General features: G+C 43.1%; 1 protein-coding gene across 3 annotated transcripts in view; it reads left to right on the forward strand.

Annotated features, from left to right (window-relative positions):
• The window catches only part of grik2 (glutamate receptor, ionotropic, kainate 2), a 649,386-nt gene that overhangs the window by 579,053 nt on the left and 52,275 nt on the right, over nucleotides 1-18,058 (forward strand). For all 3 annotated transcript variants that reach the window (XM_037980176.1, XM_037980177.1, XM_037980178.1), the window contains one exon: nucleotides 15,719-15,944. In XM_037980176.1, coding sequence (XP_037836104.1) covers nucleotides 15,719-15,944 — 226 coding nt within the window. The remainder of the gene's footprint in view (nucleotides 1-15,718; nucleotides 15,945-18,058) is intronic.

The following is an 18,058-nucleotide window of genomic DNA, read 5'->3' on the forward strand; positions in this document are numbered from 1 at the left end:
TCAGTCTCTCCAGCTGCCTCTTCACTTGACTTCTAGAAACAGAAAAGTGGGAGGGGGAAGCAAAGGGGGCAGCAGCATCTCCTGATACGGGTGAAGACAAACTTGTGGAAGCAGAAGAGTCCATGACTGAGGTGGAGGATAAAACATCTGAGATGTTACAGGAAAGCTGTGGGTCAAAGGAGGGTGGGATGTCTGTTTGGCTGGGGGCAGGAGGGGAGGATGGTGAGCTTGTTCCTGAACTGAACCTGTTTATTATTCACAAGAATCTTCTGATATTGAGTGGAATCCATGCGACCCTCAACTTTTACAAGATTCCCAGTGCCGGCATTGGCTACGCAGCCCCAAAGCATGATGGAACCTCCACCAAATTTTACAGTGGGTAGCAAGTGTTTTTCTTGGAATGCTGTGTTTTTTTGCCGCCATGCATAATGCCTTTTTTTTATGACCAAACAAATCAATCTTTGTTTCATCAGTCCACAGGACCTTATTCCAAAATGAAGCTGGCTTGTCCAAATGTGCTTTTGCATACCTCAAGCGACTCTGTTTGTGGCATGCTTGCAGAAAAGGCTTCTGTCGCATCACTCTCCCATATAGCTTCTCCTTGTGCAAAGTGCGCTGAATTGTTGAACGATGCACAGTGACACCATCTGCAGCAAGATGAAGCTGCAGGTCTTTGGAGGTGGTCTGTGGGTTGTCCTTGACTGTTCTTACCAGTCTTCTTCTCTGATATTTTTCTTTGCCTGCCACTTCTGGGCTTAACAAGAATTGTCTCTGTGGTCTTCCATTTCCTTACTATGTTCCTCACAGTGGAAACTGACAGGTTAAATCTCTGAGTGACACGAACCAGTTAGCAGACTTGGAAAATCAGCCACAACACAAGAGTGGGCGGTTGAAACCGCCTTATTTGTAAACAAGAGAAGCGTATCACACAGCGACTGGGCCACGAGCAGTAGCTCTGGGGAGCTGAGCGGTGAAGTAACGAACCGGACAGCTGGTGCACGATGATGAATGGGACTCCCAGAGGGGTAATGAGACTCCACGCTCCTCAGAGGTAGGAATACTGGGGTCTTCGATTCTCGAGGTCAGGCAGGGGTCGATACCGGGTAGGCCGAGAGTGTGTGTCAAATCTGAGGGAGCGAGCAAGAGGTCCAAGTCCAGAAAACAGGCAGAGGTCGAAGTCCAGATAATAGTAACCCTACGTGGTTCCATCAGGGGCAAGGCGTAATCGGAAGTCCAAGAAAAGTGAGCAAGGGAGAAGTACCGGGAGTCAGTCAGGAAACGCTGGAGAACTACTACCTTAATAGCTTTCATAATCTGGCACTGGAGGAGAGCAGGAGAGGAGAATATATAGAGCAAAGACCAGGTGGGAGAGATAACAATCAAGGTGGAGATGCAGGTGGCAAGAATGAGCATGATTAGCAAGAACACAAGGCAAGGCATGAGAAACAGACATGATCATCACAGTACCCCCTCCTCAAGGTCCGGCACCAGAAGGACCACCAGGTTGCTCAGGATGAGCACGATGAAAGTCTCTGATAAGAGACTTATCATTGATATGGCGTGCCGGAATCCATGATCGGTCCTCTGGACCATAGCCTTCCCAATCCACTAGGTAGTGAATAGATCGCCCCCAGCATCTGGAGCGGAGCAGGCGACGCACTGAGTAGACTGGTCCTCCGTCGAGGAACCGGGTGGGAGGAGGGGGCCTGGAGGAGGGCAATAACCTGGAGGTGCAAAGGGGCTTAATCCTGGAAACATAAAAAGTAGGATGGACTCGCATAGAAGCAGGTAAGCGGAGGCGGACAGCAACAGGATTGATGATCTTAGATATTGGAAACGGTCCAACAAAACGAGCAGCCAATTTCTTACTTTCGACTTTCAGGGGAAGATCCTTAGTGGACAGCCAAACCTTCTGACCCTTAAGGTAGGCAGGTGCAGGGATTCTCCGCCGGTTAGCTGACCGCGAGTAAACTGCAGAAGTCTTCAACAGAGTGGCATGGGCCCAACTCCAGACTCGGTGGCACCTTCTTGCAGCAGCATGGTCAGAAGGCACGGTAGCGGAACGTTCCTGGAGGGAGAAGATGGGGGTAACCAAACACAGTGTGAAATGGGGACAGGCCTGTGGCACTGGAGGGCAAAGAATTCAGTGTGTGTTCAACCCAGGGGGGCATAGAAGACGACTTAGTTGGGTTGTTCGCACAGCATCCTGAGTTTTGACTCGACCTCCTGGTTGCAACGCTCGGATTGTCCGTCCGACTGTGGATGAAAGCCAGAGGAGAGGCTCACCTGGATCCCCAGTTGTCCGCAGAATTGGGGCAAATTGGCCACCATACTGTAATTACGAATGAAACGGCAGTAAAAGTTGGCGAAGCCCAGAAACCTCTGGAGCTGCTTCCTGTCCTTAGGCGTGGGCCAATCCAGGACTGCCGAAATCTTGCCAGACTCCATAGATAATTGGTTGGGGTAAATCATGAAGCCCAAAAATGAGGTCTTGGACACATGGAACTCGCACTTCTCAGCCTTCACAAATAAGTTGTTCTGGAGAGGACAGAGTAGCACGGACCGTATGTGGGCAACATGCATGATGAGATCCTTAGAAAAAATCAAGATGTCGTCTAGATAAACAAAAACATACAATCCAACCATGTCCCTTAGTACATCATTGACCAATGCCTGAAAAACTGCAGGAGCATTAATAAGGCCAAAGGGCATAACAAGGTATTCGTAATGCCCGGTGGGGGTATTAAATGCCGTCTTCCACTCATCCCCCTCATGAATCCTTACTAAATGGTAGGCGTTACGTAAGTCGAGTTTTGTAAAGATGGGGGCCCACTGAATGCGTTCAAAAGCTGTGTTCATGAGAGGCAGAGGGTACAAAGGTGCCTACAAAGAAGAACCCCGCTCCTGCGGGTGATGATGACGCACGGATGATGCCTGCTTGAAGTGCCTCCCCTATGTAGTCCCTCATGGCTTGGTCCTCTGGTCCGGACAGGGGGTAGAGACATCCCTTAGAGGGGCAAGTGCCAAGGAGAAGATTGATGGCACAGTCATAGGGACGATGAGGGGGTAGAGAGGTGGCTCGGTGTTTACTGAACACCTCCTGGAGGTCCTGGTAATGCTTAGGGACCTGAGTGAGGTTAGGTTCCTCTTGTTTGTGCTTGAAAGAAGTTGCTTTGAGGGTTCTAGTAGCTAGGGGAGACAGGTAGTGAGACAGAGAAGGCTCCAGCCCACAACCTCACCACAAAGCCAGTCCAGATGTGGGTTGTGCCGACAAAGTCAGATAGCGCCATGGATAACCGGGATGCTAGAAGAATTGAAGGTAAGGAAGGTGGTGGATTCATGATGATTCCCTCCAATGATCAGTTTGAAGGGTTCGGTCTCGAGCTTGACCTGTTGAAGAACATGTCCGTCAATAGCTTGAACCTCAGAGTTCCTAGTGCTAGGATGTAACTTTAGCTTGAGAGAATGGGCTAAATTAACATCCAAAAACTCAGTGTCAGCACCTGAATCAACAAACGCTGACTGAGGAAAAAGCTGACCATTAACGACAAATTATGCCTGAATAGTTACTAGAGAGAGCGGTTTGGTAGAGAACCTTTGAGAAAACATTGTACTTCTAATGACAGAAGAGGCTGACCTTTTAGCTGGGCACAGACAGAGTAGGTGCTCCTCAATGCCGCAGTAGAAGCAAAGGCCACTTCTTAACCTTCGTTCTCTCTCGGTCGGCGACAACTTGGAATGACCAATCTGCATGGGTTCCAAGGGGGGAGAGGAGGAACGCCCTGGGAACGGGGGAGTGTTGGAGCGCCCGGGGAAGTTGGCTTGGGTCCTGTTGGGCTGCACAGTCGCTCTCTCCAGCCTCCTCTTGCAAAGTCTCTGATCGATCTGGGCGGCCAAAGATTCCAGTTTGGCGAGGTCCCTAGGTGGATCCCGGGTCGAGAGCTCATCTTTGATATTTTCATTAAGTCCTTGGTAAAAGGCGTCATACAGCTCTTCACCGTTCCATCCGCTCTTAGAGGCTAAAGAATGAAAGTCAATAATATATTTGTGAATGCACCCCTTGCCTTGCTTGATCCTCCATAATCCCCTTGCAGCCTCTCTCTCTGGTGGGGAGGGGTCGAACACATGATTCAACTCCCGAGCAAAGCTCCTGTAATCATAGCAAGTGGGGGAATCCTGTTGCCACTCGGCTGTGCCCCAGATCTTAGCCTTGCCAGTCAGGAGGGAGATCACATAAGCAACCTGGGCTCGACTGGACGGGAATGAGGAAGGCTGCAGCTCAAAGTGAATCTCACACTGGGTTAAAACAGGGCAGCACTGGCTAGACTCTCCTCCAAACGCCTCTGGGGGGGTTAAATGAGGCTCACGAAAGGGCGAGGTGCGGTAAAGATTTTGGGTAGTTTGGGGTATGGTAAAACGAAATGAATGGGATCAGAAGAGAATGTGGATATCCAGTTTTGAAAGATGGATGTATTATTGCTGTGACTGATGAGGAGAAGGCAAATATTTTGGTAAAAAATTTTGTTATGAGCGTTTTTTTGCAAAGACACAAAGCGAAAGTACCTGAATTTTGGCGCGATCACGTAGCATTCCACTCGTTGCGACAGAACTATAAGATTTACAGAGAAAGCATTTATACTGCCTGAAAGAGGGCAAAAATACGAACGTACGTATACCCACGTATCCTCTTCAGGCTATGGTGGGCTCCATGGGTGAAAGCCCGGCCACCAGGCGCTCGCCAACGTGCCCCACCTCCAGGCCTGGCTCCAGAGTGGGGCCCCGATGACCCGCGTCCGGGCGAGGGAACACTGTGTCCAATAATTTTACTCATCATAAGGGGTCTTTGGCCTGCACTTTGTCGGGCCCCTCACCTAGGACCTGTCTGCCTTGGGTGACCCTACGAGGGGCATTAAGCCCCTGACAGCATAGCTGCTAGAATCATTGGGACACTCAAACCCCTCCACCACGATAAGGTGGCACCCCAGGGAGGGAACAGTTCATTATGTGGGTGGAAAATGATGCAAAGTCCAAAACCAAACCAGAACCTGATGGAAACTGTGAGCCGGGAGCAGGAGGAGGTGGAAACGTGGAAGAGAGGGGTGTGGTGGCGTCCCGCTGATCCACCGGAGAGACAGAGGTGACATCTGGTCGGTCCACCCGTGCAGCAGAGGAGACGTCCAGCCGATGTGACAAAGCAGCTGAGGAGATGTCCGGCCGATCTGGTCATCGATTAGGTCATCATTGCAATAGAGGCAGAACCCACAATTGGAGAAAGTCATGAGATCAGTTTCAGTCGGAAGCCCCACAATAATCCAGATAGAAAAATCAGATTGTAATAACATTTAAGACTGTATGTTGTTACAGTGGGTGGCATGCAAGGGTGGAAATAAAAAAAAATTCTCCACCAGCCACAACTGTTTATTCGAGCTGGACTGGGTGTGACTGAATTTATCAGATGACGTATGAACATTTCCATTGTCATTTTTTGTGTGTAACGCCTCCTTTGGTTACAAAACCCACCAGTACACTCAAATTATATCATTTACATTCGTACATTTGCACACAGACAAATGTAAAAGCAACACGTGGAAATAAAAAAAAAAATTTATGGGGAGAAAAGAATGCATCTATAAGGCTTAAAAATATAATTTGTTGGAACTAAACTGAAAAAAAATAAGAATGTCAATTAATTTATAAAACATGGGGTAAGGTTCTCCTTTTTTAAATTAACTGGTGCAATTTATGCATATTAATTTATCTATTTGGCCTTTTATTTATTTATTGAGCCTTTTATATATTTCTGCTTTTATATTTAATTATGTCAGTTTTGGTCCTCCATACCCATGAAGCTCTTGGGATACTTTCTGTACTTGGACCTTTTTCAGGTAAACCGGGAGTAGTAGAGCTACTCCTGCTGCTCCTCACAGAAGAGAAAAGGCTGCCATCGGAATGAATTTCAGCACATTTAAAAAAAGATTTTCTTGCTTGCTTTGCAGGTTTTTGCAACATTTTACATATTTCTGCTTGACGGTGTACGCACGTGACTCTGCATGTGTCAGCATCCTAGATGCTGAATATGAACCAAATTTTGGTCCATTTTTTTTAGTTTGGTGCTTCATAATGGGGAGGAGCGACCACAGAAATAGCTCTTGATGTGATCTGGCATTATTTAAATTAAAATGACTAGGGGAAATGCCTTTGTTGTCCCCTAAAGGTCAGGAGTACAATTTGAATGTATTTTTTTTCTGTTCAAATTGCAAACCTGCCATGGTGGCTGGTGCGTTGGTCAAATTTACACGCCACTTTAAACATTTAGCCGCATTTGGCCAGTGGTGGGAGCCATTTTCCACCCCTCGTGACATGGCTGAGCAGTGGTTAGAGCTATCACTTCACAGCAAGGATTGCCTTGCGGTCTGCAGGCTTTTCCGTGTGGAGTTTGCATGTTCTTCCTGTGCACACGACAGTTTTCTCTGAATACTCCAGCTTCCTCTCACAGACCAAAAACATGTAGGTTAGATTTATAGATAACTCTAAATTGTCACTAGGTGTGAGTGAGAGTGTGAATGGTTTGTCTCTATGTGGAACTATGATGGACTTGAGACCTGTCCAGGGTGTCCCCCGCCTCTTGCACAGTGACTGCTGGAGATAGACACCAGTTTCCTGTGACCGGGAAAGGAAAAGCAGGTAAAGGGGATGGATGAATGTTGCTACAGTTGCAAAATTTTACCCCTTGATTTTGATTGATCTACATGAGTGATGTAGGGGTTAAATAAACATCAGACTGTCAAATAACATGAATTCTACTGCCACATTAAAAGGTGGTCAAGACACCACTTTCAGGAGTCAAGCAAATTAAGTATGACATTCATTTCACTAATTCAATTGTATTTCAGATAATATCTAACTTATACAATTTTTTTTTGATTTGGTCAGTGAAGTGATCTGCAAATTATCAAACAGACTCAAAGTTAAATAAAATTAACCTTGCTAGAGTTTTCTGTCCCAACATAAAAAGCAGGTAATAACTTGCTGGTTTACGTGACTTAAGTTTGAAAGTTTACTTTGCTATCTATCTTTTGGTCATGTATGTTTAGCACTGGCATAATTAACTAGTTACTTGCCAAACCTTTATTTCACCAACTTAAGCAATGTCATTGACAGATATTTGTTTAAAGAATTTTATTAAATTGAAAACTTTGTTGTAAATACAAAGTAACAATGCAATTATGTTTTTAATCTTACCTTCACGTGCCTGTGCAGGTTTGAAGTTAGAAGCTCCAGTTCATTCTCTTTGAGCAAATACTTTTGAATAAACCTGCTACCATCCTTTAACTTAAGTCAAGATGGTCTGCTAAATATGTTTGGGAGGTTACTGCATGTTTTTGAGTTCAGTTTCGTCAGAATTCAGGCGGAGGTTTTACTGTTAGCCTTCCATCTTGTATGCCTCTATAAAATATCAACTCAGTTTGGTTTAAGCCACATCATTTCCACACTAGTGGACAAAACAGTGTGTCAAGTGGACAGAGTTTGTACTCTATTTGTATGGTTCTGCTTCAAAGAGAAACCCCTCCTTCACTACACATCATCGCTTATAGCTGGACCTAATGCTGGCTGAATGGTAAGCAACAGACCCAGTCACCATAGTTGTTAATTTGGGCAATTTTTCTAAATGGGATTTTTGTTTTTGTTTTTTAAACTCAAATGTGATTTCAAATGTAACAAAGTACAAGTACGATTTTGAAAATCATTAAATTCAGGTGTTCCAATCACTTCCATGTCCACAGGTGTATGAAATCAAGCACCTAGGCATATAAACTGCTTCTACAAACATTTATGAAAGAATGGATCACTCTCAGGAGCTCAATGAATTCCAGTGTAGTACTGTGGTAGGGTGCTGTCTGTGCAATAAGTCCAGTTGTGAAATTTCTTCACTAGTAAATATTCTGCAGTCAATTGTTGGTGGTATTATAACAAAGTGAAAATGGTTGGAAACAACAGTAACTCGGCCATGAGGTGGAAGACCACATAAAATCACAGAGCGGGCTCAGCAGATGCTGAGGAGCATAGTGCATAGAAGTCAGCAATGTTCTGAGGAGTCAATAGCTACAAACCTCCAAACTTTGTGTGGCCTACAAATAAGGTCAAGAACAGTGCGCAGAGAGATTCATGGAATGGGTTGCCACGGTCGAGCAGCTGCATCCAAACCATACATCACCAAGTGCAATCACCAAGCTTCAGATGCAGTGGTGTAAAGCACGCCAACACTGGACTCAACAGCAGTGGAGACATTTTCTCTGGAGTGACAAATCACGCTTCTCTGTCTGGCAATCCAAGGAATGAGTCTGGATTTGGCAGTTGCCAGGAGAACAGTACTTGTCTGAGCCAAGTTTAAAGGTTGGCAGAGGAGGGATTAAGGTGTGGAGTTGTTTTTCGGGAGTTGGGCTCAACCCAATAGAACATTTTTGGGATGAATTAGAAAGGAGACTGTGAGCCAGGCCAATTTAATTTCATCAAAATCTTTTCAGTTTTTAAGTAATCTTGCTAACAGACGGACAGACAAACAAACAAACCAACACTACCGAAACATAATCTCTTGGCAGGGGTAATAAAAACTTTTTAAAACTCATTACAGTTTAAAAAACTTTATTGTAATTAGTCACAACCTTCAGATCATAAACCTGCATAACACTTGCATATAAACCAAATCTTTCATGAAGTTAAAAACAAATCTAAGCAGGTCATAAACTGGTCATGGGCTTCTCATATGTATAGGATAAAACATTTCCCAGCTTCCATTTAGTGTCCTCCTTGACGCCTGTATTCTCCAGATCATTGAACTGACAAAACTCATGATTTTATGTAGGTGGTCTCACTTCTGATTATGAGTTTATCAATACATTTGATCAGCCACTCCTGGCTGATACTTAACCTTTAAAATCCTGTGAAAGCAGAAAAAGCTAGACTAACAGTTTTTTTATATCCCTTTTAATTTTAGCTTTGTTTTCATTTAATAAATAATGACAAGATGGAGTCTGGTGTGTCTTTTTGTTTTCCGGTCTGGTAAAGATCAGATTTTTTTTTAATTATATCCTGATACATAAAGCCCTTGAGATGGAAAAAGGGTGGACTTTCTTTTTTTTAAACTTTTTTTACTAGCTGGTCCATAAAGCAGTCCCTCCAGGATTTCGCGGGCATTTTTTGTGATTGTTGCGGGCTAAAATGCCTGATTTTGCAGGGCATTTTCCTAAAATTTGCAAAAAAAATTTTCTAAAATCAATAAAAAACTATGACTTTTATTATATAAACCAAAAATACTTACTAGTTTTGTAAGATAATTACCAACAAACATTGACATTCTCAAAAGGTGCTTTATTTGAGAACTCTGATAGCTTATAAACTGACATTCATGACCATTTCTGGATTGTCCCTCGTCTGCAGCTCTCCTCACATGTTTTGCAGACACAAAGTGTTTGTCGATAGAAGACTTGCACTTATGTTCAATGATTACACTGCAGGACGTGCAAAACCACTTCCCCCCACTCTTGTGCAGCTGGGTAGGAAACTGGTTTGCGACCGCTGAAGTTAGTTTTAAGCTGGATGTTGGATATTCGCACTCCGCGGAGTTAGCGGCGTCTAGCTCATGGCTGACCCGAAACAGGAACGCCAATGTCGGCCAGCCGTTCTCTGCTGACCCCTTCTCTCACGCGCGGTGGTTCACTTAGGGAACTTAACATTAACTTTACTGCTGTGTTTTGCATGGTCCTTTGCTGAAATCTTTGAAGGCAAATGTGAACCATTAGCGCACATTTTCGCTTCGGTCACTGCTCCTGCATTCTCTCTGCATTCTGATGTTAACAGGATGTGATGTCACGTTGCATGTCTTCTTCGTGAGTTATTTGGGGTTATTTTGTATTCCACACTACACAAACCCACAAAGAAGACACTAGACCGCAGAAACGGTGGCAAATCACTTTAGAAACAATAAATATTGGGTTAAGTTGAGGAAAGGTTTTGCGGGGTTTGCTTGATTTTGTGTTAATAGTTGCGATCGCAACATCGCGAAATCCTGGAGGGTCTAATAAGGGAAGTTTGGAATCAGCCCCACCTAAAAAAAAGATTAAAAATTTTGAATGTTTTTTCCATGATTCACTCTCAGTTTTTGACTTATTTGCAGCTTTTCAGTAGTACAGTCACTGACCGTGTTCACTGTAGAAAGGCCCGAGGTCCAGACAGCTTGAGTCAACACCTGATGCTGAGTCAAATCCACCCGCTTGCTTCGTGCTCACGGTGAATCCAGCCTCTGCTGGGAGGTCTGCGGCCCACACCTTTCACCTACTGTGAACCACCCAGACGTCCGACCTGCCTCAAATTATCATGACAGACTTGTCAGACTACCAGATGAGTAGGATTTAAAATAAAAGAAAAACAACGATGCAACTTGACTGATTGACTCGCGGCTCCAGACGGTGAATCACTGCTCCTTTAGCCAAGAGGCGGCCCGAGGACCCAGCGAGGACGCGACAGGCCAAACGGAGCCCGCGTCCACGATGAGCCCCGGATCCCCTCTGTCACTCCCCTCTGAGGCTTTTAGACTGGAACCAGGAAGGGGGGGGTACCCTGGCACCCCTAACTTAGCTCAGCTTGTGCCCTTTTCGTGTCACCACACCAGCAATAAACCAGCAGAGAGAGAACGCACACTCAGGAACTTACCGAGGACGCAGGAAAGAACCCAGGAGTCACCGATCAGGTATACGCCTCACGGCCAAACTTTATTGAAGGTGTAAAAATTAGATTATATCCCAGATACAGGTTATGTGATTAAAAATGGAAAAAATAAAAGACAAAAATTAGAAAATCAGTAAATTCCGTTTCTCAGTGACACTACGTCAAGACGTTATCCCCCAAGAACTCTGCTCCCTCCTCCTGTCACAGAGTTTTATTAGACATCACTTCATGATTATGCAAAACAACTTTTTGCTACCTCCTTCTTTATTATTTGAATACAGAGTGGACTTAAAACACGCCTTCTACTGATGACTTAGCTCAACAGGGTAAAGTTACAACACCCTCCCCATCCTTGGTGCTGAGAAAGAAAAAAGAGAAGAGTTTAAGCATGAATCATACAAAAGCCTATTGATGTTGGTTTCTTCACTCCCTCTTCCTTTCCCAGGCTCTGTGTCCTTCAAGGTCTGCGTTATCTCCAGTCCATGTCTCTCACTGGGCCCAATAGTTGCATCTCATTGTTTATGGCTTCTTGGCCTCCTGACCAGAGCCAGGTGGCAAAGGGAGTCTCACTGGAACCCATCCCTGCCTGCATCGGAAGGGCCATAAAAGGAGATAGGGGCCCCATTACTGGAGAGTTATAGTAGGTGAACGCAGGGTTCACCACCCCAGCTAGGTGAGGGTAAGTGAGGGCCTGGCACGGCATGGTTCCATATGCAATTTCAGCGGGCTGAACAAACAGCAAGTCTTGACTATCCTCCCCGGTCACAGCAGGCTGGGTGATGTTATCTTGATCTGGAGGGTTGCTCTCCCCTTCCTGACCAGATAGGGCCTGAGTCTCCTCACTGAGGTCTCACTGGGTCAGGTTTGTGACTCGTCTCGTTTCCACCATTTTCACCTTTCACAACATTCACCAATAGATCTCTGTTGGCAGTGATAGGGACTGCAAGGAAGCTTCCACAGAATCTCATTGGGACATAAAAATGTTCTGCCCTGTGGACACATTGTACTGGTTTTAGCTCAGTGATATGACCACTAAAAATGTTACTATGTCTTATTTAATGCAGGCTGCAGCAAGCCTGCTCTGTCAAACAGTGGAGATTTGTTTGGAGCAGATCTTACTGGACATGTCGGTGAAGGAAACAGAGGAGACGAGGAGTTTAATGGGCAGGTTTGGTGTCAAGGAAAGGAACCAGGAAGGACCAGCACTAGCTTTAATGTCCTAGCACAAAACTACAAGTACAGAAAATAAATGGATAGAAAGATGTAATATTAAACAATTTCACTTGCAGACCAAGACATTATTTCTAGTTCATCACAAACTATTCCTAATGTTGACATCTATATGAGGAAGAAAACTAGAAACTGAATTACAGAGTCAGTAGTGCAGAGAAATGTAATGCTGATCTAACTAAGGGTGATAAAGATTTTGACTTGTGGAACTCACCCACAATTTCTGTTGTCTAATGTACAAACAGAGGTATTTAACTTCATATACTGATATGAATTTGTGTTTAAACTTTTAAAAGCAATTCAACTGAAGTTCACTTCACAAGTTTGAAACAAAATAAGATTGTAAATGATTTATCAATCTACAGCCACTTTAAAGTAACAAAACCGGTCATCTATAGGTTTTTGACTTTTTTGGAGTAGGGATATATCTCAGCAGTGTTGCCAGGTGTACGATAATTATCGTATTTGTATGATAATTTTGCCCTCTGTACGATGTACGATCATTAATCCCAAAAGAGGCCAAATATATGATAATTTGACCATTCCGTGAATGTGTGGTTGTAATCAGTTGTAATCAGCTTGTCGCAACTGCCTGTCAGGGTTTTTTTTGTGAACCCTGAAGGCATTTGTTTCCGGAAACAGATGCATGATTGGCTGGAATTTTCAGCCAATCGTGCTTTTATAAATGTGAGCTACGAGTGACGTGTATGCGTTTGCCTCAGAACAACGGCTATGATTGGCTGAATAGTCTGCTGCGCCCGCCCCATGAGTGACAAAAAAAAAAGAAAGAAAGAAAGAAGCAGAGCCAGTCTGGAAGAAGAAGTGCTGAGTACCTGTCAGACACTATTCAACACTAGAGTGACTTTAGCGCATCAATAGACTTGTTATTTTGGTTATGACAGGTGTACGATAATTTCCCTCAAAATACGATAATTTTATGTCTCTGGTACGATAATCCTACATTTCTGACCTGGCAACACTGTATCTCAGTATAGACAGCATAAATAAAGTATCAGGCTGGTGATAATTTGAGTCAGTAATAAAAAAGTTCTTTGCATCTATACTTTAAATAATTTAATGTGCTTGGAATTACTTATTTGATGTTCTGAAAGTAAATGAATACAGCAGATAAAGTATGTTGCGAACCTGGGGATGGAGTGTTTTTTTGTTTGATTTGGAAGCTATTTATTGTGTGCATTCCTTGTGTTTTCCATGTAATCATTTCTGAATTCCTGTCTAGAAGCTGTAAGAAGCTAACCTCGGCTCTCTGCCTGACTTTGAGTGTAGGTTATTATCTTACACTGCATGTATTCACAACCACTGATCTTGCCTTATCAGCAGTCTGAAGCTTGTGTGCTCAATCGCCCAATTTGTCAAGGGTGACTCCAAAAGATTCTGATAGGCACTCTCCAAATCACCCAGTTGATCTAAAATATCGACCTGCCCCAAAAAGTCATTACACACAATAATAGCAGGTGGGACCTTGAAGATGTGACTTAATTAAGTTGCAATTGGTTTCAAAAATGCTTTCAAATCTTCTCCCTATGAGAGTAATGCACTCTTGGATTTTTCTCAGTGATTACAGGTGTAGAAAGCCATTGATAATGCCACCACTTCTCCCTTTTGGTAATGTAGTAACATAGGCAATAAAGATGAACATTATTCTTATACCAGTTTACACCCCTAATGCTGTTTAGCATGCTCTTCTTCTTGAGACCATGTTCTCTTCTTAAACAATAATGACTTAACCAGACAGATATTACATACAGCTTCTAAACCTGCAATAAAGTTTTGCTGAAGCAAACAACATGTTTTCCTTATGAAATTTGGAAAGTAAAAAAGTGTAAAGTGTAAAGGGTTCTGAAGGTTTAATGGACCTGTTTATGTGACCCAGCTGTTTTCTTATTTCTGTTTATTGTTGTACTAGTATTTGCTGTCATACTAGTATTCTTTTAGTTTTGTTTGTAAATGACCCTTTAGAGTTAAATATGGCAGCTTTACAACTTTAGTTCCTAGTGGGCTTAAGGTTCCATCGGAACTCAAGAAGTCAGTTTGCAGTCACGTGGTTGCAAGCTGTTCATTTTTGCACACACCTTTCATAGTCCACACTCGGCTCAAAACTCCCGGGAAGCTCTTCCCTCTTCCTACAGTGTTAAAATGGGTTTCTTCCCACAGGCTTCTCAACTCTCCTGTCCTTGTTTTGCTATAACAGTTGTAAAGACAGCTGTATTTTCTAACAGCCTTGGCTGTTAATGGAAGCAAAATGACTTCATTTTGCTTTCATTAGAGCTCACTAGCTTTTCTGCAAAAACACGCCACAACAACTTCTGACCAATCATACAATACTTGGTGTAAACCCCTATGAAAAAAAGTTTGGCCGGGGCCTTGTATTGTGTGAAGAAGTGGTGGACAAAGCTGCTACAAGAACAAAGTGATGCAATTTTTGTTAAACAACCAAGTGAATGAGAGCCAACTTTCTGACTTCTTATGTAGTATGACTCCTGCCTAAGACTTTCAGAGTTCTCGCAGAGCCGAGACATCTGTATCTACATTCTACACATCGCCTTACTTCTTTATGCCTGATAATAAAATGTTTTCCTGCTAAGTGAGCACTATTGGTAAAGTGTAATATCATCTGTATTATGATTTTATGTACCAGGCCAAAAGTAATTTGGTAAAGTTTTAGAGACCAAACCTGTTTACTGTGGGCATTGTGAGTTAAGCTAACAGGTAAGTAATCACATGTTACGTGAATTCTCCATTATTTTTTTAAAGTCCAAGATGTGTTGTTTTGGATGAAATGCATTTTATGTTGACTTAACATTGCTCATGATTCTATGCAATGACATTTTTGTGATAGAGAATATTAAACCTTGTGTTAAAATAGAGCTTATAATAGTTCCTAGTAGGATTTGTGGGCTTAGACTTTCAGAGCTGCTTAGAATGTCAGAGCCGTGTGTGTTCTGCACATCGCCTGACTTCTTTATGCCTGCTTATATGATGTTTTCTTGTTAGTGGACAAATATTAGAGAGAGACTGCTGAGGTTTTCCTGTGTCTGTGGAGGAGGACAGCCGCCACCATCATTCCTGGTAGTGTTGGGAACGGCAGTTCTTTTGAGTGTACTGACTCCCTAGAATCAGTTCATTAAAATGATTCGTTCAAAAGATTTGTTCACCAAATCATTCAGTTCAAAAAAATTTTTTGTGCAGTACACGAATAAACAACACCACTTCCAGCACAGTACTAAGGGATTCAGTACACTCAAAAGAACTGTCATTCCCATCACTAATATAGAGCTCTTTATGAACATTTTTTTGCTGGCCAGCAATTATTTTTTGTTTTGTTTTGTTGAGAAAAATGGGGGGCCTGCTTGGTAACTTTTTTTTTCATTTAAAGAACTGAAAGAAGAATGCAGTGTAAAAAAAAGGAGACAGGTATTATTTGTTTGACACTATTTGTAAGTGTGTTCAAGTGAAAAAAGTTAATTGTTTGTAATCCACTCAAGTCCAAGAGTGAATGCTTTTGGTATTACCACATAAACTTTATGTTAAAGGTATGATGAAGTGGGATGTGTTTCAGTGTAGTAACTTAACAAAATTGGTAGTAGTAAACTGCCATCAGAACCGGAGTAAATTCTGTTCACTGGATACTTATACACTGACAGCATTTAAATGAGTTTTGTAAATGCTCTGCTCATAGTTTCTTTTGTCCACTCAGGAGTTTACTGCTTTTCTCACAATGTCAATTTGTGTCTCCTTGCAGAAAACAAAGATTTCTACCTATGATAAGATGTGGGAGTTCATGAGCAGTCGGAGGCACTCTGTTATGGTGAAGAATGTTGAGGAAGGCATTCATCGTGTGCTCACCTCAGACTATGCATTCCTCATGGAGTCAACCACCATTGAGTTTGTAACACAGCGCAACTGTAACCTAACCCAGATCGGAGGCCTTATCGACTCCAAAGCCTATGGTGTTGGAACCCCAATGGGTATGTATGTTAAGATCATGTACATTAACTTGCTAGGGCAAACTGACAAAATATTTATTCAGATGTAGGCTCAGTCTGAATGAACAACATGGGTTTGCCTTCCTTTTGGCCCACCACTTGCAAGAGGGGCCATACAGGTCAGATCAGGTGTAACTTGAGCTGTGTTCTATTATTGGACGTTTGTTCTAGTCTTGGTTTGTCCAAAACAGTTCAAAGATAAGGGTGTCCATGCCCCCTCACTCCTTGAGGTGGCATGGAAGATTGCCCAACCAGTTACATGTGTTTTGTGGACTTGAATAACACATTTGACTGTGTTACCAGGAGTACTGGTCTGCTACTATTGGCCATTCAGTCCCTGTACAAATGGTGCAAGAGTTTGGTCTACATTGCTGGCATTAAGTTGGACCTCTTCTGGGTGAGAATCAGACTGTGTCAGGACTGCCCATTGTCACCAATTCTGTTCATAACGTTTATGAACAGAATTTCTCAGTGCAGCGAGGGGTCCAGTTTTGCGGCCTCAAGACTCTGTATCTGCTATTTGTAGATGATATGGTCCTGTTGGCATCATTGTGCCAGTATCTCCAGATCTCACTAGAGTGTTTATTTAGTCAAGTGCAAAGTAATTGGAATGAAGATCAGCACCTCCGAATGTGATTGTCCTCAGTTCGAAAAGGGTGGACTGCCCTCTCTGGGTTGAGAGTAAGGTGTTGCCTCAAGTGAAGGAGTTTAATTATCTCAGGGGTTAGTTCATGAGTGAGGCAAGAATGGAGCATGAGGTTGACAGATGGCTCAATGCGACTTCTGCAGTATTGCATATTTTGCATATTTTTTACTGGTTTGCTGTGGTAAAGAGGGATCTGAGCAGCAAAGCAAAGCTTTCTGTTAACCAGTAGATCTACATTTCTACCCTCACCTTTGATCACAATCTTTGGGTAGTGAAGAAAAGAAAAGAACAATCTTGAATACAGGCGATCAAAATTAGTTTTCTCTGCAGCTGAGCTCTTCTGTAGAGATCGGGTGAAAAGTTTGGTTACTTGGGAATGCTTTAAGGTAGAGCCACTGCTCCTCCACATTGTGAGGAGCCAGTTGAGGTGGTTCAGATATCTGGTAAGAAGGCCTCTTGGATGCCTCCATAGGGAGGTGTTCCAAGCATGTCCAACTATGAGGAGAAGAAGACCCAGAATATACTGGAGAGAATTTGTCTCTTGCCTTGGAATCCTTACAAAAGAGCTGGGAGAGGAGGCTGTGGAAAGGGATGTTTGGGCCTTCCTGCTTAAGCTGCTACTACCAAAACCCAAATCTAGCATCTAGCAATGTAGCATCTCTCTCTCTCTATATATATATATATATATATGTATATATATATTTTTTTTAATAATTTATATATATATATATATATATATATATGATTGGCAAGTGTTGATGACTTGGACTTTGTTTTTACCATTCAGATAGCACTTCAGGACCTGCCTTTCTCTCTGTAGGTATTTGCTTGTGGCAGCCTTATCATAGTGGCCATTTGTCTCCAGGATTCCAAGATACTTGTAGCTGTCCTGGACATCTGCAATTTTGCCTTCAGGTAGTTCAACCCTGTTGTGATCCTTTATTCAAGCCTGAATGACGTACCAATCAGTGTCAAGGTCTCGCTCACGTTTGACACACAGCTTGATGTAATCCATGTAGAGGAGGTGACTGATGACTGTTTCACTTTGGAATTCTTTGCAATCATCTGGCTGAGATCAGAAAACTTTTTAAATTACAAGGGAGAATTTGGTTTGTCTCTCTGGCTGAGAGATGCAGAATAGGAGTGGAGACAGAGCATTGCCTTGGTATATGTCACAATTGATGTTGACTTGTGCAGTTGGCCTCTACAGTTGACTTCCACATTCCCACAGTTTTCAATTAAGGTTTTTTGTGTTTAAAGAGCCTTCAATGGCTCTTCTTATTCTGGGCGACGTCCAAGCTAGTATGGCATCATTTCCATGCCTCTTGCTCATTATTAGGCCCGAGCAGCGACAGCGCTGCGAAGGCCTATTGTATTTCGTGGAATTCTTATTAGGCCCGAGCAGCGACAGCGCTGCGAAGGCCTATTGTATTTCGTGGAATTCTTATTA

The sequence above is a fragment of the Kryptolebias marmoratus genome, linkage group LG16 (genome assembly GCF_001649575.2).
Source record: "Kryptolebias marmoratus isolate JLee-2015 linkage group LG16, ASM164957v2, whole genome shotgun sequence".
Taxonomy (NCBI): domain Eukaryota; kingdom Metazoa; phylum Chordata; class Actinopteri; order Cyprinodontiformes; family Rivulidae; genus Kryptolebias; species Kryptolebias marmoratus.